The 24,250-nt window shown below is 44.0% G+C and overlaps 1 protein-coding gene across 3 annotated transcripts in view; it reads left to right on the top strand.

Annotated features, from left to right (window-relative positions):
* KAT2A (lysine acetyltransferase 2A) overlaps positions 1 to 24,250 on the top strand; it is a 380,318-nt gene that overhangs the window by 332,355 nt on the left and 23,713 nt on the right. For all 3 annotated transcript variants that reach the window (XM_033960567.1, XM_033960566.1, XM_033960568.1), the window contains one exon: positions 19,226 to 19,262. In XM_033960567.1, the coding sequence (XP_033816458.1) occupies positions 19,226 to 19,262 (37 nt within the window). The remainder of the gene's footprint in view (positions 1 to 19,225; positions 19,263 to 24,250) is intronic.

The following is a 24,250-nucleotide window of genomic DNA, read 5'->3' as shown; positions in this document are numbered from 1 at the left end:
AGGGTGGAGAAGGACGCTGAAAGCACATGGGGAAGACAAAGGACATGGGGAAGATGGGGGGGAGAAGGACGCTGAAAGGACATGGGGAAGACAGAGGGGGAGAAGGACGCTGAAAGGACATGGGGAAGACAGGGGGGAGAAGGACACTGAAAGCACATGTGGAAGACAGAGGAGGGAGAAGGATGCTGACAGAACATGGGGAAGATGGGGGGAGAAGGACGCTGAAAGGAAATGGGGAAGAGAGAGTGGGGAGAAGACGCTGGCAGGGAAGAAGACAGAGATGCCAGACTATGGGGGGAGCGGAGGGAAGAAGATGGGCGCCGGATCAATTTGGAAGGGGGGAGAAAGGGAGAGGCACAGTAACAGAGCAAATGGAAGACGCAGAGAGAAGAGAGACAGTGGATGGAAGGAATTGAATGAGAACATGAGGAAAGCAGAAACCAGGCAATAAAGGTAGGAAAAAAATTATTTTTTTTTTTGCTTCAGGATAAAGTAGTATATTAGTTGTGTTGATAAAAATTTATAAACATTAGAGGCTCTGGTAGAAATCTGTTTACAAAGTATGTATTCTTCCCAATTAATATTTCCAAATTAATAAAGTCTTTTTGCTTATTTGTAAATGGGTTTCTACCAGAGCCTTTAATTCAGTAGCATAATTAAATGAAATAACTATTTCTGTAGTTTATAGGGACAGGTAGGGACAGAGGGGATTCCTCGTGGGGACGGAGGGGATTCCTCACGGGGACGGGTGGGGATGGGGGGATTCCTCGCGGGGATGGGTGGGGATGGAGGGATTCCTCACGGGGACGGGTGGGATTTCTGTCCCCACGCAACTCTCTAATGCAGAGATCAAAGGAGATGGTATATAATAGTGACATCCTCTGATCTGATCCGTGCATGCAAATGAGGGGAAATGGCATGCAAAGTAAGTAGGCGATTCAGTAAACCAAAACTGGAACACTGACTGGGCTGGCCGATCAAGAAATAAGCGACTGCTGGGGACCAGTTGCTCACGTCCTTTCTGACTGCATCTCCTGCTCTCTGCCCCAACACTCTGCCTTGATTCTCCAGCTCTCTTGCCGCCCTGCTCTCTTCTGCCCCGACTCTCTGCCCCGATTCTCTTGCAGCTCTGCTCTGCCCTGATTCTCCTGCTCTCTGCCATGATTCTCCTGCTGCCCTTCTCTGCCCGAATCTTCTGCTCTCTGCCCCGACTCTCTGCCCCGATTCTCCTGCCGCCCTGCTCTGCCCCAATTCTCCTGCTCAATTTCCCCGATTCTCCTGCTCTTCCCTGCAGTGAAAGCCCATGGTTTTAACCCGCGGGTTTAAAGCAGGTTAAAACCACAGGCTCGCAAAAAAGTAGTGCTGGCAAAAAAAGTGTTTCCTAAAGTAAAAAAAAAGTTTTGGTTCCTGCTGCCGCGCATGTGTTGGGATCGCTGGAGAGCGATCCATTTAGTCCACAGGTGTCAAAGTCGGTCCTCGAGGGCCGGAATCCAGTCGGGTTTTCAGGATTTCCCCAATGAATATGCATGAGATCTATGTGCATGCACTGCTTTCAATGCATATTCATTGGGGAAATCCTGAAAACCCGACTGGATTACGGCCCTCGAGGAGGGACTTTGACACCCCTGATTTAGTCGGTTGGGGGCATGATTCTGATCGCTCTCATTTGCATGAGGGCGCTTCGTGAATCAGCCCCCCGGCCATAAATCTAGCCCTATAAGTACAGCCCCATTACTTCCTATGGGAGAACTGGAGGGGGAGGGGGGTGGAAAATGGGGTTTTCATCACTTTCTGGGGATAGGGATTAAGTCTCCCATTCCCAAAAACACAAAATCACTATTTTTTAAAAAGTTCTATTTAGTTTCCACAAGGTGTTTTAGGTGTGAATTTTCTGGCGGTGGCTATCTTGGATTTTTAGTGATTTTTCTTTTTACTTCTTTTTTCTGCCTCACAACCCATCAATTTCATTTCAGATCATTAGGGATGGACTCCTTCACCTCTGTGGAGTTCAATTCCTGTGTGGATTGCATCGGTTTACTGGCGGAGAAATGTCTGTGTACCGCATGCCTTGGCATGCGAGGGAAGGGAGTGAAACTTTGGGCTTCACCTCCTCTCGATCTCTAGGCCTGGGGAAGCCTGTTTAGGTCGAGGAAATGGGCAGAAAATCTCGCAGTGCCTGTTTTTGGCGGTGATGCAAAGGGCAGGTGTACAGAATCTGGGAAACTCTCACAGACCTTGTCTTGGACTCACAGGGAGCCATTGTCAGCCCCAATCTTTGTTTCCCGGAATTTGTTCAGCTCATATGGAGAGTGTATCTTACGAATGTGACCCATGCAGCACTGCCGATGGGTGCTCCACAAGTTTCTCTGCCAGGGCCTTCCTTTGCAGAGATCTCTGTTCAGGTCCCCAATGCCCCCGGCCTTAATTGGCGCACTGAGGCCATGGATTCTGTGTCTACCCTGGATGACATTGATACCATTTGCAGCACAGTTAGCCAAGTGGTGTCGGAGAGCCCTGATATGGGTGATGAACCCTCTGTCCGTCAGCTGTTTAAATCAGCCTGTGGATTACAGGACTGGAGGCAACATGGATTCACTAGAGGTAGATCATGTCAGACAAATCTGATCAATTTCTTTGACTGGGTGACCAGAGAATTGGATAGAGGACGTGCGCTAGATGTGGTGTATTTAGATTTTAGCAAAGCCTTTGACAGTGTTCCACCCAGACATCTAATAAACAAACTGAGTGCCCTCGAGATGGATCCCAAAGTGGCGGGTTGGATCAAGAACTAGTTGAGTGGAAGGCGATAGAGGATAGTGATCAATGGAGATCGCTCTGAGGAAAGAGATGTTACCAGTGCTGTGCCTCAAGTTTCTGTTCTTGGGCCTGTTCTTTTTAACATTTTTATAAACGATATTGCTACTGTTTTTGAATGTTTACGTGCATTTTTGTTGGAAATTTAATAAAACATATTTGAACATAAACAATATTGCTGAAGGGTTGTTGGGTAATATTTGCCTTTGCAACAGAGTAGACCCGCCGGATGATGTGAATAACATGAAGAAAGATCTGGCGAAGCTTGAAGAATGGTCTGAAATTTGGCAGCTAAAATTTAATGCTAAGAAATGCATTTGAGCTGCAAAAATCCAAGGGAACAGTACAGTTTAGGGATTGAAGAACTTATGTGCACGGCAGAAGGGCGGAACTTGTGTGATTGTATGTGATAAGCTTAAGGTGGCCAAACAGGTTGAAAAGGTGACTGTGAAAGCTAGAAGGATGCTAAGTTGCATAGGGAGAGGTATGGCCAGTAGGAAAAATGAGGTATTGATGCCCCTGTATCTCTGGTGAGACCTCATTTAGAATATTGTGTACAATTCTGGAGGCCGCACCTTTAAAAAGATATAAAAAGGATGGAGTCAGTCTAGAGCAGGGATCTCAAAGTCCCTCCATGAGGGCCGCAATTCAATCGGGTTTTCAGGATTTCCCCAATGAATATGCATTGAAAGCAGTGCATGCATATTCATTGGGGAAATCCTGAAAACCCGACTGGATTGCGGCCCTCAAGGAACAACTTTTAGACCCCTGATCTAGAGGAAGGCTACTAAAATGATATGTGGTCTTCATCATAAGGCGTATGGGGACAGACTTAAAGATCTCAATCTATATACTTTGGAGGAAAGGCGGGAGAGGGGAGATATGATAGAGACGTTTAAATACCTACGTAATGTAAATGCGCATGAGTCGAGTCTCTTTCATTTGAAAGGAAATTCTGCAATAAGAGGGCATTGGATGAAGTTAAGAGGTGATAGGCTCCAGAGTAATCTAAGGAAATACTGTTTTTACAGAAAGGGTGCATGGAACAGTCTCTCAGAAGAGGTGGTAGAGACAGAGACTGTGTCTGAATTTAAAAGGGGCTGGGATAGGCATGTGGAATCTCTTGGAGTGAGAAAGAGATAATGGTTACTGGGGATGGGCAGACTGGATGGACCATTTGGCCTTTATCTGCCATCATGTTTCTACGTTCACCGTTTTATAGCAGATGCCTTAAAGGAACTGAAGTTGGAGGTTCAGCCCTATACGTCTCAATGTACCATCATAAATACTTCTAATACACTGACGTCCTTTTTTCCATCTCATGGCTCTGGTTACTGAGCAGTGGTAGACACCAGAAAGTTCCTTTAGACTAAGATCATAGCTAAACATTATTCTATGGCGCCAGATTTGTAGCAGCTATTTGAGCAGCCGAAGGTAGAATCGGCAGTGGCTCAGATGACCAAGCGCACTGCCCTCCTGAGTGAAGGAGGAATAATGCTGAAAGATTCTCGGGACCACAGGGTGGACATGGTCTTAAGAACATAAGAATTTGCCTCCGCTGGGTCAGACCAAGGGTCCATCGAGCCCAGCGGTCCGCTCCCACGGCAGCCCATCAGGTCCACGAGTGATCTTTTGACTAACCTGTTGATTCATACTCCTTTATATCTTGAAAACCCCTTTTATCTATACCCCTTTTTTTTTTTTTTTTTGCTCCTGTGTCCTCCTTTATCTGTAGCCTTCAATCCCCTATCCTTCAGGAATTTATCTAGTCCCTCTTTGAAACCCTTTAATGTAGTCTGTCCTATTACATCTTCCGGAAGCGCATTCCAGGTATCCACCACCCTCTGAGCGAAGAAGAACTTTCTCGCATTGGTTCTAAACCTGTCCCCTTTCAATTTCTCCGAGTGCCCTCTTGTTTTTGTAGTTCCCAGTATGCTGAAGAACCTGTCCCTCTCCACCCTCTCTATGCCTTTCATAATCTTGTAAGTCTCTATCATGTCTCCTCTGAGTCTCCGCTTTTCCAGGGAGAAGAGTCCCAGTTTCTCTAACTTTTCAGTGTATGAAAGGTTTTCTATACCCTTAATCATTCGTGTCGCTCTCCTCTGGACCCTCTCAAGTATTGCCATATCCTTCTTAAGGTACGGTGACCAATATTGGACACAATACTCCAGGTGCGGGCGCACCATCGCCCAATACAGCGGCAGGATGACTTCCTTCGTTCTTGTTGTAATACCCTTCTTGATAATGCCCAACATTCTGTTTGCTTTCTTTGAGGCCACCGCGCATTGCGCCGTTGGTTTCATTGTATTCACCAACACTCCCAAGTCCTTTTCAAAGTTACTTTCCCCCAATACCGACCCCCCCCCTATTTTGTAGCTGAGCATCGGGTTCTTTTTCCCTTTATGCATGACCTTGCATTTCTCTATATTGAAGTTCAACTGCCATTTATTCGCCCACTCCTCCAATGTTGTCAGGTCTCTTTGCAGTTCTTCACATTCTCCTATAGTTTTAACCCTGCTACAGAGTTTAGTGTCATCTGCAAACTTTATAACTTTGCACTTTGTCCCTGCTTCCAGATCATTTATAAATACATTGAACAGCAGCGACCCGAGTACAGACCCCTGTGGGACACCGCTCGTTACCCTTCTCCAGCCCGAGTAGTGGCACTTCACTGCAACCCTCTGCTTTCTGTCTGTTTAACCCATCTATGAACGTCCCCTTCCACCCTGTGGTTCCACAGTTTCCTAAGAAGCCGCTCATGAGGTACCTTGTCAAAGGCTTTTTGGAAGTCGAGATATATGATGTCTATGGGGTCCCTTTTGTCCATCTGGCTGTTTATCCCTTCAAAGAAGTGTAGTAAGTTCGTTTGGCATGATCTTCCTTTGCAGAAGCTATGTTGGCTCGTTTTCATTAGCCTATTCCTTTCTATATGCTCACAGATACTGTCTTTTATCAATGCTTCTACCATCTTGCCTGGCATTGAAGTCAAGCTCACCGGTCTGTAGTTTCCTGGATCACCTCTCGATCCCTTTTTGAAGATAGGTGTGAAATTTGCTATTTTCCAATCCTCCGGGATCACCCCTGTTTTCAAGGGCAGGTTGCAAACTTTTTGGAGTATTTCTGCTATTTCGGTTTTCAGTTCCTTTAATACCCTTGGGTGGATCCCGTCCGGTCCCGGGGATTTGTTGGTTTTCAATCTGTCTATCTGTCGGAGGACATCTTTGAGAGTTACCTCTAATGTTGATAGTTTTTCTTCTGGGTCTCCGTTAAAGATATCTTTGGATTCCGGTATATTGGATGTGTCCTCGCTTGTGAAGACTGACGAGAAGAACATGTTTACCGTATTTTCGCGGATATAACGCGCGCGTTATACGTGATTTTACGTACCGCGCATACCCCTCGCGCGTTATATGCCTGAGCGCGGTATACAAAAGTTTTTAAACATAGTTCCCACCCCGCCCGACGCCCGATTCACCCCCCCAGCAGGACCGCTCGCACCCCCACCCCGAACGACCGCTCGCACGCGCTCCCACCCGCACCCGCATCCACGATCGGAGCAAGAGGGAGCCCAAGCCCTCTTGCCCGGCCGACTCCCCGACGTCCGATACATCCCCCCCCCGGCAGGACCACTCGCACCCTCACCCCGAAGGACCGCCGACTCCCCAACAATATCGGGCCAGGAGGGAGCCCAAACCCTCCTGGCCACGGCGACCCCCTAACCCCACCCCGCACTACATTACGGGCAGGAGGGATCCCAGGCCCTCCTGCCCTCGACGCAAACCCCCTCCCCCCAACGACCGCCCCCCACCAAGAACCTCCGCCCGTCCCTCAGCCGACCCGCGACCCCCCTGGCCGACCCCCACGACACCCCCACCCGCCTTCCCCGTACTTTGTGTAGTTGGGCCAGAAGGGAGCCCAAACCCTCCTGGCCACGGCGACCCCCTAACCCCACCCCGCACTACATTACGGGCAGGAGGGATCCCAGGCCCTCCTGCCCTCGACGCAAACCCCCCTCCCTCCAACGACCGTCCCCCCCCAAGAACCTCCGACCGACCCGCGACCCCCCTGGCCGACCCCCCCACCCCCCTTCCCCGTACCTTTGGAAGTTGGCCGGACAGACGGGAGCCAAACCCGCCTGTCCGGCAGGCAGCCAACGAAGGAATGAGGCCGGATTGGCCCATCCGTCCTAAAGCTCCGCCTACTGGTGGGGCCTAAGGCGCGTGGGCCAATCAGAATAGGCCCTGGAGCCTTAGGTCCCACCTGGGGGCGCGGCCTGAGGCACATGGGCCAAACCCGACCATGTGTCTCAGGCCGCGCCCCCAGGTGGGACCTAAGGCTCCAGGGCCTATTCTGATTGGCCCACGCGCCTTAGGCCCCACCAGTAGGCGGAGCTTTAGGACGGATGGGCCAATCCGGCCTCATTCCTTCGTTGGCTGCCTGCCGGACAGGCGGGTTTGGCTCCTGTCTGTCCGGCCAACTTCCAAAGGTACGGGGAAGGGGGGTGGGGGGGTCGGCCAGGGGGGTCGCGGGTCGGTCGGAGGTTCTTGGGGGGGGGGCGGTCGTTGGAGGGAGGGGGGTTTGCGTCGAGGGCAGGAGGGCCTGGGATCCCTCCTGCCCGTAATGTAGTGCGGGGTGGGGTTAGGGGGTCGCCGTGGCCAGGAGGGTTTGGGCTCCCTTCTGGCCCAACTACACAAAGTACGGGGAAGGCGGGTGGGGGTGTCGTGGGGGTCGGCCAGGGGGGTCACGGGTCGGCTGGGGGACGGGCGGAGGTTCTTGGGGGGGGGGGCGGTCGTTGGGGGGGGGGGGTTTGCGTCGAGGGCAGGAGGGCATGGGATCCCTCCTGCCCGTAATGTAGTGCGGGGTGGGGTTAGGGGGTCGCCGTGGCCAGGAGGATTTGGGCTCCCTCCTGGCCCAATATTGTCGGGGAGTCGGCGGTCCTTCGGGGTGGGGGTGCGAGTGGTCCTGCCGAGGGGGGAGAAGAATCGGACGTCGAGGGGGGGCATCAGGCTTTCAGGATGGGGACAGGACTTCAAGGGGGGACAGGCAGATCTTCAAGGGGGACAGGCAGACCTTCAAGGGGGACAGGACTTCAAGGGGGGACAGGCAGACCTTCAAGGGGGGACAGGCAGACCTTCAAGGGGGGACAGGACTTCAAGGGGGACAGGCACGGAGAGGCGGGGCAGTGCACCGAAAGTCAGGGCGGGTGAACGGTGAGTCGGGGCAACCAGAGGAGAGTCGGGGCAGTGCACCGAAAGTCAGGGTGAGTCGGGGCAACCAGAGGAGAGTCGGGGCAGTGCACCGAAAGTCAGGGTGAGTCGGGGCAACCAGATGAGAGTCGGGGAGGGCGAAAGGAGAGTCGGGGTGGCCAGAGGAGAGTCGGGCAGCATGCGCGTTATATGCCTGAGCGCGGTATAGAAAAGTTTTTGTACATATCATCGTGATTTCTGCGCGCTATACCCCTGTGCGCGTTTTACAATGGTGCGCGTTATATCCGCGAAAATACGGTAATCTGTCAGCCACCTCCTTTCCCCCCCTTATCGCTCCTTTTATGTTTCCATCGTCCAACGGTCCTACTTCCTCCCTCGCCGGTTGCTTCCCTTTAATATATCTGAAGAAAGATTTGAAATTTCTTGCTTCCTTGGCCAGTCTCTCTTCATATTCTCTTTTTGCTTTCCTGACCACTCGGTGACATTTTTTTTATGTTGCCTGTGCTTTTTCCAGTTTTCCTCGGTTTTGTTCTTTTTCCACTTCCGGAACGATTGTTTCTTGTCCCATATCGCTTCCCTCAATGCATTGCTTATCCACACCAGGTCTTTTGTTTGATTCTTTTTGCACCCTTTTCTAAATCTGGGGACATACAGGTTCTGTGCTTCTTGTACTTGCCCTTGCTCCACGATCTTTGTTTTTCCCGAGCCTTTCCTGAGTTTCTTTCTCGCCATTGCTCTCATAGCGTCATAGTTCCCCTTCCTGAAGTTGAGCATTGTCGCTGTGGTTCTCTTCCCTTTTGATGCTCCTACTTCTAGTTTGTATTGGATCATATTATGATCGCTGTTTCCTAGTGGTCCTATTACTTCCACTTCCTTTGCAGGTCCCCCCAGCCCGTTGAATAGTAGATCGAGAGTTGCATTCCATCTCATTGGTTCCTTGATGAGCTGTTCCATGAAGCAGTCCCGCACAGTCTGTAGGAATTCCATTTCCCTTGTGTTGTTCGAGTTTCCAATACTCCAGTCTATCCCGGGGTAGTTAAAGTCCCCCATTACCATGACGTTTCCATTCTTGCATTCCCGCCTTAGTTCTGCTTCCAGTTCTTTGTCTTTTGCTTCTGTTTGTCCAGGTGGACGATAGTACAGTCCCAATTTTATGTCTGGTCCATTTCTTCCTGGTAATTTAACCCATAATGATTCTAATCCGCCCATCTCTGTTGCCGTATCCACTTTGGTCGAGTGAATGGTGTCCTTTATATATAGTGCTATTCCTCCACCCTTCTTTTGTGTCCTGTCTCTTCGATAGAGTGTGTACCCTGGCAGTACTATGTCCCATTTGTTTTCCTCGTTCCACCATGTTTCCGTGATTCCGATGACATCCAGGGCCTCTTTTTTGGCCATGATTTCTAGTTCTCCCATTTTGTTCTTTAGGCTCCTTGTATTTGCGTACAAGCAATTTAGGTCCTGGTTTTTTCCTTTCTCTGTTGTTTTTCCCTGTGATTTGTTCCTCTTGTTGTCCCCTTTTTGAGCTGCCAGACCCCGAGTTCTGTTCATTTCTTCCTCCTTGAAGAAGCTTTTTAAGTTGCTTCTTCGGGTAGTAAGGCTGCAGCAGCTGCCTCCTTTACGGCGCATGCTTGTCAAAAGAGGTTACGCTGAGATCTTTCAGCAGAGGATGATGCCTGCCCTCAGGTGGTGCTAGAGAGAGTGGATTATATTGCAAATGCCTTGTGTGATCTTATACTGGTTCTACACAAAGTTTCAGTGTATGCTATTTCAGCTCACAGAACGCTCTGGATTCACCACTGGGCTGGAGATTCTGCCTCTAAGGCAACTCTCACCAAACTACCTTTAAAGGTTCAAACGCAAAGAGTTAGATGACCTTATGGATAGTATGGTGGACCACTGTCCTAAGTCCCTCCTGGATAACAAGCCACGACATGCTCCAGTAGAAGGTCACAGCAATTTTTGTTCCTCAAGTAGGTTTTGCCAAAATTCCACTGACTTGTCTGGCCAGAGATATTCCCATGGCTACAGACAATGTTATAGCAACCCCAGACACCAACAGGCTTCAGGTTCTCGCACCAACCCTGCCTCTAAGAAGTCCAAATGACTCCAGAGCCTCAGCCGCTCTTCCTCACAATGGAGGCTGTTTGTCAGAATTCCTCCAGGAGTGGGAACAAATCTCCTCAGACCAATGGGTGCTGAACTCCTTTTCATCTTATCACCTTGGCCCATGGTAGGTCATGTCATATGCAAGATCACGACTCATCTGGGCCTGGTGATTCTAGTGGCCCCAGACTGGCCTCACTGGCCATGATATAAGGATCTTGTCCATCTTCAGAGAGACAAGAAACTCAGGCTTCCTCTTCATTGAGACCTCAGTCAAGGGACTATTCCTATGGAGAACCTCCAGTGCTTTGGTCTTATGGCATGGCTCTTGAGCGTAAGGTTTTGATTAAACAGGGATACTCTGATATGGTAATTGCCACTTTTTTGAAGTCTAAGAAGCCCTCTTATATTGCGGCTTACACCAAGGCTTGGAAGGCTTTCCAGCAGTGGTGTGCCAGAGACCAGGTGGAACCTTTGAGTGCTCTATTCTCGATGGTCTTAGTGTTTTTGCAGGCCAGTCTAGAAAAAAGCCTAGCAGTGGCTTCCCTCAAGGTACAAGTGGCAGTACTTTTCTGTTTCAGAGCGCACAGTGGTTCCAGTTTGCTTACTGCTCATCCAGATGTAACTAGATTTTTCAGAGGGGCGCTTTGTTTGTGGCTGCCCCTGCATCAACCCTTTCCAACATGGAACCTCAATGTGATGCTAAAAGGACTGGCTGCAGCTCCTTTTGAGCCGCTCAAACATGAGTCTTTCTGGACTTTACAGTCAAAACAGTATTCCTTGTGGCAACTGGCTCTTGGTCGGATTACACAAATCTGAGTGTATGTGAAAAATTGCATTATTTTACATTCTCAACATTCATATTTAAGTTTCACTATTTGATTTATATATTGAGATGTCTTGGTTCTAGTTATAACTGGCTCAGACAGGCATATTTTGGAGTTGCAGGCACTCTCTTGTAGAGAACCCTTTTTCTGGATCAAAGAGGCCAGGATATTCCTCCGTATTGTTCTTTCTCTTCTTCCAAAAGTGGTTTCGGAGTTCCATGTCAACCAGGAAGTTCGTCTGCCTGATTTTCGTTCCACTGGATCAGATGAAAAGGATAAGATCTTGCGGAAACTGGATGTCCGAAGAGTCTTGCTTCCCTACTTGGAGAGAACCAATGACTTCTGTCTTTCTGACCATCTGTTTGTCCTAATTAGCCAGTCCACACAGGGCAGGCTGGCATTTAAGGCCTCTGTTGCCTGGCGATTTCATTGACTGGTATCAAAGCGGAGTGTTGAGCGATTAATCCGGCAGATATTTGTAGAGCGGCCTCTTGGTTGTCTACTCATACATTTACCAGATTTTACAGAGTGGATGTGACGGCTTAGTCTAATGCTGCATTTGGGGCCTTGGTGTTGCAGACAGGCTCTTCTGTCCCACCTGGCAAAAACGTTGCCAATGCTTTGGTAAGTCACCTTTAGTATTGATTCCAGAAAGGATGTAACAGAATAGAAGATTAGGTTCTTACCTTTGGTAATCTTCTTTCTGTTAGTCCCTTACGGAATCAATACGGTCCGTTCTTTGTCTTCTCTGTGTTTATCAGTATCTCCTCAGATTTGATTTAATCAATATTGAATGGTAGGTAGGCAGGTGAGTGCAATGATGTAGTCACAATACATCTTTATTCCTTAAACCTGTTGGTTTTGAATAAGATTTCACACTGAGCACTCTAATACACATTTTATTATATATATTTTGTATTTATTTTTTGATGAACAATTTACAATTACATTCACTTTATTATGATATATTATAAGTTAGGTGAATTTTTGAATTTAATTTTTCTCCAATTTATTTATTACTTTGAATTTCAAATTTATTAAGGAGAATAATGACCTCTATTGGATGGGAAACGAAGTCAGGGTTATCTAATGAGAGAATCACCCAATTAATGAGTGGTACTAGACTCCTAATAGGTGTACATGAAACCAACGTAGATTATTGGTCTAGTACAGTTAAACTACATAAAACCCTTATTAGGGAACAGATGCATTCAGCAACATTATTGGAATATTGTCACTCTCAGAGGATTCCACGTGGGATGCGAATATACAAGGAGCCCAGATTCCTTAATAATCCACAATATGTGGAAAGATGGAATGCTTTATTGACACAATGTGGTTTGGATTTGATGCTGTTAACGATTGATAATTTAGATATTATCATTAAAGATCTGGAATTGGAATTACTTGAGAAATTAGAAAACATCAAAAAAATAGAAAACCCAGAAGATTTTGAATTACATTATCAAGAACATTTCAAATCTATGGAGTTATATCAAACGGACATTCGTAAACAGAAAATAGCCAAGTTTAAAAGGGATGAATTTGATTACACGAAAGGGTATATATACCCATGGATGGACAAAAATAGAAAATCAAGACGTAATCGTCCAAATAGGAAACACATCACTTTCATTAATTCCTCTAGTGAATCATCCAATGAGGGGACTAAATCTACTATCTCAAGTTCTGAATTTACTAATAATGTTTCAACACCACCTATTCCTGATTCTTTTTTACGATTAACAACTACAACAGAAAAACAGGCAGATTCCGGCATACAAAACAAACTCAAACCACAGAAACTGAACAAGCGTTAACATTGGTATTTAATATTTCTTCCAGATCGTTAACATCTTCAGAAATATCATTATTACAGTTAGGTTTATCATTTGTTCCGTTCACCTATTATGATTCATATGATACACGTGCCTGGTTACACAAATTCTTTAGATCATTGAAATTAAGATTGTTTTTTGGTCAAGCTTTAACTCAATCTCAAGAGGAACCTTCTTTCACTGACTCTCATCATGTTCCTTCTTCGTGGCTTCCGCCCGGTCCTATTGACAACATGATAGGGGCGTTTGAAAAATTAGTTTTGCGAGATGTTGAATTAATGGAAATGGTTAATCATAAACACTATTACAACTTGAAAGACCACAGAGACTAGCTTTGAATACTTTAACCCAGGACAGTACCATAAAAATTTTAAGAGCTGACAAAGGGGGAGGAGTTGTTATTATGGATACGGTAGCCTATCACACTGAAGCTATGCGTCAATTATCTGACATGTCAATGTATCAATTATTAGAAACTGACCCTACTAGTGAATTTCAACGAACCATCTATACTAAACTCTGTCAAGCAAATACCGATGGTATTATATCCTCTAAAGAATTTAAATACTTATATTGTAAGTATCCTTCGGTGCCAATAATCAAATTTCTTCCTAAGATACATAAATCTCGCAATAACCCCCCAGGCAGACCCATAGTTTCTTGTTGTGGATCTTTATTTGAACCGCTGTCTCAATACATTGATTTTTATTTACAACCTTTTGTATTGACTATTCACTCTTACATCAGAGATTCTATGGATCTGTTACTTCAGATCCAGGATTTAGACATTTCATCATTCAATCACAATGATCTGATATTAGTCACACTGGACATTACTTCACTTTATACCAGTATACCCCAACAAGCAGCCATAGAAACTATAGAAAGCTATTTGACTAAATCATCTCAAGTAGGTAATAAATTAAATCTTCTTATGTTTATGGCTCGTTTAGTGATCAATAACAATTATTTTCTTTATGAAAATTCTTATTATTTACAACGCAAGGGTGTTGCCATGGGAGCGACTGTAGCCCCTGCTGTGGCATGTTTATTCATGGCCCAATTTGAAGAAAAATATGTTTACAATTCTATATTTTTTTCCAAGATTTTGTTTTGGAAAAGATTTATCGATGATATTATTTTTATTTGGAACGGTTCTATAATGGAATTAAATCAGTTTATAAGTCAACTCAATGTGAGTGATCATAACATTCAATTCAGTGCTAATATGGACAGATCTAATATTAGTTTTTTAAATATTCAGATCTCTTTAACATCGGGCCATTTCCATTCAACTATTCATAGGAAAAGCACTGACAGGAATTCCATACTCCATTATAGGAGTTTCCATCCGAAACAACTCAAAGATAGTATCCCGAATAGTCAATTTCTAAGACTAAAACGTTTATGTTCATCTCCTGCTGAGTATAAATCTCAAGCAGTGGTCATGAGCCAACGATTCCACAACAGGAGTTACCCTGATCATTGTATCAAAATTGCACATAAGAGAGCCAACAATGCAAATCGTGATTGGTTATTGCTACCCAGGAATAAATCTAATCAAACTAATTCAAGAATAACTTGTGTTTTACCATTTTCTAATAAAACCTCTCATATTCAAAAGATCATTTGTAAAGATTGGAACATATTAAGTTTTCTTTCGGTGTTTTCTGAGGTTCCCATGTTTGCACATAAGAGAAATAAAAATCTAGGAGAATATTTCAATGGTAATTCCATCGATCAAGATGATAATATTCTAAGAGGTCACACAAGTTGTGGCAGGTGCAAATATTGTTGTCATTCTTTAACCATTGACCAAATAGTGGTTCCTAATATGGATAAACCTTACTATTTACGAGGCTATTCTGATTGTAATACTGCTCAAGTGGTCTATGGTATTTTTTGTCCATGTAATAAGATCTATATTGGTCAAACTAAGAGGGCCATCAAATTAAGTATAGCAGAACACTTGAGCAGTATCCGTACCAACAAATCAGAAGCTCCTTTAACTGATCATTGGCAATCTATGGGTCACTCATTAAATGATCTAAAGTTTTGTGTAATCAGGCAATTCAAGTTTAACAGACAAGGTGATATCTCTCACACCTTAATATATCATGAACAACGTTTAATTTATTCTTGGAAAACAGTAACACCCAATGGTCTTAACAAAGAAATAGAATGGACCATTAGATAATTATCCAATTTGTGTTCTCTTTTACATATATTGATTATCAAATTCACGTCGTTCATCACGTGACTATTTGACGTTCCTATAAACGTCTTTACGTTTTACGTTGTTTCAGTCATCTCTGCTGAGATTCTCTGGCGCCGTGCTTCCTCCATTAGGAGGTCTGAGGGTAAATTTTAACTTTTATTTTTGAGTTTATATGTTCTTTTTGATATATGTTATTTGATTGACAACTGCATTTTTTCATATGTTTTGTTTAGTTTACATTGTTTCCTCCTGATGAAGCAATTCACAGTGAAACACGATCGGTGTTGAGGAGATTTTGGATATTTCAACTTTTCACGTAGTGGAGTTTTTTGGAGTTCTTGGATACATGGTGATTTTTATAGAAGCAGTTAAAACAATCTTTTTTGTTTTTGGGGATTCACTTTTATAATAATTTTTTTCAAAGCCAACATTACCAATATGGATCAGTTCGTTGCATGATTGTTAACACCTGCAATAACCTACAAGTACATATTCTTATATTTCCATCATGTTAAGATGAGTACAACATTATTGGACTTTGTATTTATCATCTGATCTCGTCTTCTTCAGGATCCAGCTAAGTACTTTTTATACTGCTTGATATCTTTTGAGTCAGATTTGATTTAATCAATATTGAATGGTAGGTAGGCAGGTGAGTGCAATGATGTAGTCACAATACATCTTTATTCCTTAAACCTGTTGGTTTTGAATAAGATTTCACACTGAGCACTCTAATACACATTTTATTATATATATTTTGTATTTATTTTTTGATGAACAATTTACAATTACATTCACTTTATTTTGATATATCAGTATCTCCTGCCTATTTCTGTCTCGGATGTTTCTCCTTTCAGGCTTCAGTATCTTCCAGCCAGCAGACAGGCCCTGTAGGGAATCCTTCTGTATGGAAGAATCCATATCTATATAGAAGACAGGCTTCCAGTTTGTGCTTGTTGCACACGGAAGGATGGTTTCATGTTGTTACCATGATCTTAAATATAAAGTAAACAACCATTGATTATACAGGAACAAGCCTCAGATTGTGGAGAAATTTTCCCATTCTGGAATTTCTTCCAAGAGAAAGAAAGTTCTTTTCTCTTATCCTAGTTACATCACCGGCTTGAACCCATCCTCCCTACCATAACTAAAACCATAATTTATTATTTATTCCTTAAATTGATATATCTCCTTACCTAATTTTTACTTAATCTTTAATCAATTTTCATTCACCTATTAAATTAAATTAATTAAATATGAAAATCTAAAAAGCCTTTATAATTCAATAATATTTCATTGTTGGGAATCACCTGCAGGGTCATTTTGACTTCTATCAATGATTCTTTACTTTATATTTAATTAATAGGTAGCCATTTAGTCTTCTTTGTTGTGTTACCATGATTTTGCCATGTCCAAGCTTTATCCAATGGTAGAAGCCTTTAATCAGCATTTTGTTTCTCTGATGGTGAATTCCTATATGGCACAGGTCACCAAGGGTACTTCTCTCCCTAGTGTTGAAGGATGCCTAGGACATCAGAATTGATTTTGTGCTGAAAGGCCTTTTGATTAGGCGTCCTTGGGGTTAAAAGCAGCCACAGTGGCATCATTTATGGTCTAGAATCTGTCACTCCAAGATGCATCATGATTGACACTATATTGCTTCAAGATCTTCCCTTTATGACACCAAGTTTTCAGCTGACCCTCCGCAAATTGGAGGGAAGCTCTCGGCTTTCCTGGAGGAGTGGACGAGCTGGTTGCTGGATATTCTCTACGACGGGTACAAACTCGAGTTTTTTCAGCCTCTTCCAGACTTTTTCCTGGACTCTCCATTGGGGAGGCCAGACAAAGAGACCAAAGTACGAGCCAGTGTCCAGAGATTGCTGGATATAGCGGCCATATAGTCTATTCCAGAGTCCAACTTGGGCTCCGGCAAATACTCAATATACTTTATTGTGTCTGAAGACTGAAGACCAATCTTAGCTCTGAAAGCAGTCAATGCGGCCTTCAAGGTTCCTCGCTTCAGAATGGAAATGGTGAGGTTGGTGATACCAGGGGAATTCCTGGTCTCTCTAGATCTGAAAGAGGCCTATCTGCATATCCCCATTTTTCCAGAGCAAAGGAGATACTTGAGGTTCCACATCTTACACCAGCACTTTCAGTTTGCGGCCTTGTCTTTTGGGCTTGCAACAGGACCTCAAACCTTTACCAAGGTGATGTTGGTGGTGGCAGCCCACCTGCACATATTTGGGATTAAAGTCCATCAGTAATGTGGACGATTGGCTCATTAGAGCCTAGTTGGAGTCTGAAGGACACCAGTCAGTGTGCCAGGTTGTTCACCTACTTCAGGATATAGACCGGGTGGTCAACTTTTAGAAGAGTCAACTCATTCCGATGCAGTACCTGGAGTAACTGGGAGTTTGTTTCTCCATGGGGATGAACAGTGTTTCTCCCCTAGTCCTGCCAGGAGAAGCTTTGGCGGTTGATACGCTCAAGCCCCGAGAGTCTGGCAATACTTGCAGGTTCTGGGGTAGATGGTCATGACTATCGATGTAGTTGCCTGGGTGAGGGCTTACTTACACCTGCTCCAGGACGTGCTAATCTCCCATTGGAGTCCACAGAGGGATACACTGTATTTGTGGCTCCCTTCGACACTGGAGGCTCAGTACAGTCTGACATGATGGTAGAAAAGAGTTCCCCTCAGAATCTCCACCTCGGTGATCTTGAAGATGGATACCAATCTTTACAGCTGGGGGGCACTTTACGCGGACAGTCTGGTTCAGGGATGTTGGTCACCTTCAAAGAGAAAGTGGTCGATCAGTCGCCTGGAGCTGCAAGCAATCCAGCTAGTTCTTCTACATTTCAAGGGTACACTCCAGAACCAGGCAGTCCGGGTTTTCTCAGACAATTTCACAGCAGGAGCCTATATCAATTGGCAGGGGAGCACCAGGAGCACGCCTGTGCGGCAGAAGGCTCAACTTCTTTTTCACTGGACAGAAAAGCATCTTCCAGCAATTTCAGTGGTGCACGTTGAAGGTGTGGACAACGTGCAGGCGGATTATCTCAGCCAGCAAACTCTAGATCTGAGAGAATGTTCTCTGTCCCAGAGAGCCTTCCAGAGTAAAGTGGACAGCTGGGAATGCCCAACATTCGACCTTATGGTGTCGGTGTCCAACAAGAAAGTACCTCGTTTCTTCAGCCATCGTCGCAAACTAGGAAGTAAAGGATTGGATGCCCTGGTACAATTATGGCCGCAGGAGGGTCTTTTTTTATGTCTTTCCTCTGTGGCCCATGATAGGCTGTCTTCTGAGATGACTCAAGAGTCACCGAGGCTGAGTGATTCTAATAGCACACAATTGGCTGAGGCACCTGTTGTATGCTGACCTGGTTCATCTGCAGCTGGATCAGAGTCTCAAACTTCCCTGTTACTTGTGCCTTCTCACGCAGGGTCTCATAGCCCTGCAGGATCCGAACCGCTTTGGTCTTATGGCCTGGCTCTTGAGCACAAAGACTTAGTGTGCAGAGGTTACTTCACAGGAGTGATTGTGACAATCTTGCACAGTAAGAAGTCAATGGTGGTAGCATATGCGAAGGCTTGGAGGTGTTTTCAAAATTGGTGTGCTTGGTAGTGCGAATATCCAAGCTTAATATCGATTCCTCTTGTGCTCACTTTCCTTCAAGAAAGCCTGGAAAAGGCCTTGCAGTTGGCTCCCTTAAGAATGCAAATAGCCAGTCTTTCCTATTTCGTTCTTAAGACCATGAGGAGAATATTATGCCTGCTTGTCCTTGAAGAAAACAAAATTAATTACCTGTAGCAGATGTTTTCCAAAGACAGCAGGAATATATTGCACAACCTGCCCACCTCCTCTAGTTGACTTCTAAGCTTTGTTACTGAACTAATGATCCTGTGAGCTGATGTTGGGTGATAAGGCAATGGTGTGAGCACGCAGCACGGACACTGTCTAAAAAAATTTAACGTGACAGTGCACTTGGCAGTGTCCATACCAGGTTCTGGATGATGCCATCCACATGTGAGAATATATGCCTGCTGTCCTCATACACTATACCTGCTACAGTTAAGTAACATTGCCTTTTCTGAATAATGCGCATTTTTCTGCATTTACCAATCTTTAGAAATTTTGCAAAATGATGTTGATATTGCCAATTTTTGCATTTAGAAAGAATAAATGTATTCATATTTTTCTTTTCTTTTTTTAGGAGAAACAGGATGGAAGTTCTTAGGAAAAGAAAAGGGGTGAGTGGAAAGTTACCAAATCATAATACCTGTAATGTTATTTATTTTTTATTTATTTGTCTTGTACTTAGAACATGGTATGCAAAGGAAATTAGATTATGAAAGGCTTGATTGCTGATCACATAAGGATAAAATCTGATTGTACAAATAAATTATTTTTACTATTTACCATTTCTACAGTGCTATATAGCGCACACAGTACTGTATACATAAGAAGCAGTCACTACTAGAGGTTTACAAACTAGATGAGAGTGGAGCAGTATCCTAATGGTTAGTGCAGTGGGCCCAGAACCTGGAGTTCTGGGTTCAGTTGCCACTGCAGTTCCTTGTGAATCTTGGCAAGTCACTTAACTCTTCATTGCCCCACTTACTCCCCATTTTATCAAGCAGTGCTGCTGAGCCGCCTATAGGAACAGAATGGGGGGTTCAGCATTTAGCTTGTGCTGCTTTGCAGCACAGCTTGATAAAAGAGGGGGGGGTGAACCCACTAGAAACAGAAAAAGTACCTGCATGGCCATATATCAAACCGAACCTTTTATACTTTACAAGACAAATAAGAGATTTCAGAACATATAAGTATCTATTACAATAAATATGGTAAGACTTGGCCTTGCTGTGATTAGAAAAGCTAAGAATTAAGATTTAAATGCAGTTTCAAAGTGGTAGGCTTTTTAACAAAAAAAAATATATAATGCAAATTTTACATTTTTAACAAGCGCCAAAGCACTTGAAAAGAAACATTGAGGATTACAAGAAATTATTAACAGAAGTAAAAATTTCTAATAAGAAAATAACTGAATTACCCAAATGAAAATCCAAAATGGTAAGCTTTTAAAGAATGTTTTTTGTAAAATGAATGTTGCAAACAAATTTTAGACATTTATTTGCAATTGGATCATTGAGAGAGAAAGTTATCAAGCTGCGTTAAGGCTATAAATTACTTTATTTGCCTCTTAATTTGTGTTAAAGGACTCTAACGCAACTTAAATTACCGTAGCACAGTGATATACTAAGGCCCTCTTTTACTAAGGTGCGCTAATCGATTAGCACGCACTAATCTATTTAGCACGCGCTAAACATTAACACATGCATGTTAGTCTATGGACACATTAGCATTTAGCGCGCACTAATCGGTTAGCGCACCTTAGTAAAAGAGGGGGTAAGTCACCAATAGAGAGTTGCATGGGGACAGAAATTTCACCAATCCCTGCCCGTCCCCACAGGAAATCTAACCCATACCTGATAAGATCCATTCTATCCCCACAATTAATCTCCTCTATCCCCACCTGTACTTGCAGGAGTCAATGCTATTATTTACTTGCATGCAGCCTTCTGTTTCCTCCTAACCCCCAGCAGCCTCTCATGGTTTTTTGGACAGTATTCACTATTCAACCAAGGTTCAGCCTGGTTTTTTCAGCTACCTCTCTTGACATTCCAAGCCTCAGTTTGGCATTCCAGCTGCCTCTTTCTGTACATTTCAAGCCTCATTCTGGTGCTCCCATTGCCCCTCAGTGCATTTCAGACCTCATTCTTGAGTCACCAGAGATTTTGGCTATACTTCTGAGGGAATCATGTGTTAACTTCTTCCATCCCTATGGGAATCCCATGGCAACTTCTTCCATCCTGAGGAATCCTACAATCCTTATTCCCATGCAGCTCTCTAGTCATCACAGCGTAGATAGTAATGAGATGCGAAATCATTTTGGTAGCACTGGGCCTCAAAGCATGGCCCAATGCTTCCAGCATGCATCTTAAAGGGTAGCCTCTGCTGTCCTTGCCACTCCAAAATATCAAGTTTCAAGTTTATTAGTTTTTAATATACCGACCATCAGCTAGTATCTAGTCGGTTTACAATAAAATATTAAAAATAGGAATAAAAGAATGTAGCACTTATAAAGAGAAGTAGTAGAGGTGTACAATTAATAACATAAACAGGACATACTTGAGAGTGAGGATAAAAGAGAAGGGGAGGGGTAAAGTTACATAATAGGTAAGAAAAAAGAGAGGGGGGAGAAAAAAAAAAAGAGTTGAATGAAAATGGGGGGAGAGGATAAAACATTAGGAATGGGATCGCTTCATAGAAGCGGTTGGTTGAATGAAAGTGAAATGATTCAAGAGCAGTTGAAAGCATCTTGAAATAAGAAAGCCTTCAAGCTTATCTTAAATCTATCAAGCTGTTTTTCGTGACGGAGATGAGATGGTAAAGCATTCCATAAGGTAGGGGCAACTACTGAAAAGTTTGATTTCCTAGTGTAGAAGAAATCTTTTAAGGAGGGAAAGGAAAGGAGGTTCTGTTCTGCAGATCTGAGCAACCTTGTAGGGCACTGTGGAATGAGAAGCCTATCGAGGTAGGAGGGTTGATGGGAGAGTAGAATTTTAAAGGTCAGCATGATTGTTTTATAAGTAACACGGTGAGAGATGGGAAGCCAGTGGGCTTCTTTCAGGAGGGGGGTAACGTGGTCATATTTCCCTAATTTAAAGATGAGTTTGATAGCTGTGTTTTGGATTAACTATAGACGTCAAATTTCTTTTTGAGGAATTCCGTTATATAGAGAGTTACAGTAGTCGAGATGTGAGATGACTAGGGAGTGAACCAGAGTTGTAATTGCATCCGTGTCTAGAATAGAGGTAAGAGAACGAATGAGACGAAGCTTATAAAAACAGGTTTTAACCACTGAGCTAATATGATCATGGAAAATAAGATCTTTGTCGATGATTACTCCCAGTAATTTTATTTTTGTTTCCATTTTTATTGAGGAGGATTTGATAAAAATCTTCCTCGATAAAGATTCATTATTTTTTGTTGGAAATAGGAGACCGCAAGATTTATCGATGTTAAGAGAGAGTTTATTTGTATGAAGCCAGTCGCTTATTTTATCTAGTTTATTGTTAATTTCTTGTATTTCTGTAATATTAGAGCTATTGATGGGGTGTAGTAGTTGAATGTCATCCGCGTAGGCAAAGATAGTGAATCCAATAGATTGGGCTAGAGTGAGGAGAGGTGACATAACGATATTGAAGAGTAAAGGTGATAGAATAGAGCCCTGAGGAACTCCATAAGTTTGGGTTATAGGTGAAGAAGTTTCTTCCTTTGAATGAACTTTAAAACTGTGTTCGGTAAAGTAGGAGGTGAACCATAAAAGAGCCGAACCTGTGAGGCCGCAATCTTTGAGTCGAGTAATGAGAAGAGAGTGGTCAATGGTGTCGAATGCTGCAGACAGATCAAGGGTAAAAGGGTAAATACGATCGCATGAGGGCCATGGTAGAAAAACGACTAGAGAAGATGGTAGACAAACTTGAAACGGTAGATCAGGCATGGTCCCTACTGAAAAATACTATCACAGAAGCACAAGATCTCTACATTCCGAGGATTTCCAAAGATCAGAGAACAAAGAGCAAAAGAGAACCGGCATGGCTTACCATACAGGTGAAGGAAGCCATAAAAGAAAAGAAGGACTCTTTCAAAAAATGGAAATGCATAAAGACAACCGAAGCCTGGAACAAACATAAAGATGATCAGAAGAAATGTCACAAGGCGGTGAGGGATGCCAAACAGGATTATGAGGAAAAAATAGCCCAGGAGGCCAAAAACTTCAAGCCCTTCTTTAGATACGTGAAAGGGAAAAAACCTGCAAAAGAGGCAGTGGGACCCCTGGACGACCAGGGAAGAAAAGGGTACATCAAGGAAGATAAACAAATCGCAGACAAACTAAATTCCTTCTTTGCGTCTGTCTTTACGAAGGAAGACACCTCAACAATACCTGAAGCGGAGAAAGTGTTTCCAGGAGAAATAGAAGACAGCCTCACCACAGTTGAAGTGGACTTAGACCAGATATACTATCAGATCGACAAACTTAAAAGTGACAAATCCCCTGGACCGGATGGAATTCACCCGAGAGTCTTAAAGGAATTGAAGGTTGAAATCGGAGAGTTATTGCAAAAACTTGCAAACCTGACAATCAGAACTGGACAGATACCGGACGACTGGAGGAAAGCGAACGTCATGCCAATTTTCAAAAAAGGATCGAGAGGGGAACCGGGCAACTATAGGCCTGTGAGTCTTACGTCGGTCCCCGGCAAGATGGTTGAAGCACTGATCAAGGATAGCATAGTCCGGCACTTGGACGCACACGACTTGATGAAACCCAGTCAACATGGATTCAGGAAAGGGAAATCGTGTTTGACGAATTTACTCCAATTTTTTGAGACCGTGAACGAGCAAATTGATAGTGGGAAGCCTGTGGACATAATATACTTGGACTTCCAGAAAGCGTTCGACAAAGTTCCACACGAAAGACTTCTCAGGAAACTACAAAGCCATGGCATAGAGGGAGATATACAAAGATGGATAGGCAAATGGCTGGAAAACCGAAAGCAGAGAGTGGGCATAAATGGGAAGTTCTCCGACTGGGAGAAAGTGACTAGTGGAGTACCCCAGGGCTCGGTACTTGGGCCGATCCTTTTTAATATTTATATCAATGACCTGGAGGAAGGAACATCCAGTGAGATCATCAAGTTTGCAGACGATACAAAACTATGCCGGCCGATCAGATCGCAGGAGGATGGAGAGAAACTCCAGAGCGACTTGTGTCGGTTAGAAACATGGGCGGAGAAATGGCAGATGAAGTTCAATGTGGAGAAATGCAAGGTAATGCATTTAGGAAATAAGAATAAGGAATACGAGTATACAATGTCAGGTGCAACTCTGGGGAAGAGTGAACAAGAAAAGGACCTGGGTGTACTGATAGATAGGACCCTGAAACCGTCGGCACAATGCGCGGCAGCGGCAAAGAAGGCAAATAGAATGTTGGGCATGATAAAGAAAGGAATCGGAGAAAGTTATAATGCCGCTTTATAGGGCAATGGTCAGACCACACTTGGAATACTGCGTCCAACATTGGTCTCCCTACCTAAAGAAGGATATAAAACTGCTGGAGAGGGTGCAGAGACGAGCGACAAAACTGGTGAAGGGTATGGAGAGACTGGAA

The sequence above is a fragment of the Geotrypetes seraphini genome, chromosome 10 (genome assembly GCF_902459505.1).
Source record: "Geotrypetes seraphini chromosome 10, aGeoSer1.1, whole genome shotgun sequence".
Classification (NCBI taxonomy): Eukaryota; Metazoa; Chordata; class Amphibia; order Gymnophiona; family Dermophiidae; genus Geotrypetes; species Geotrypetes seraphini.
Note: the sequence above shows the minus strand (reverse complement) of the source record. Positions and strands in the feature narration are given on the sequence as shown.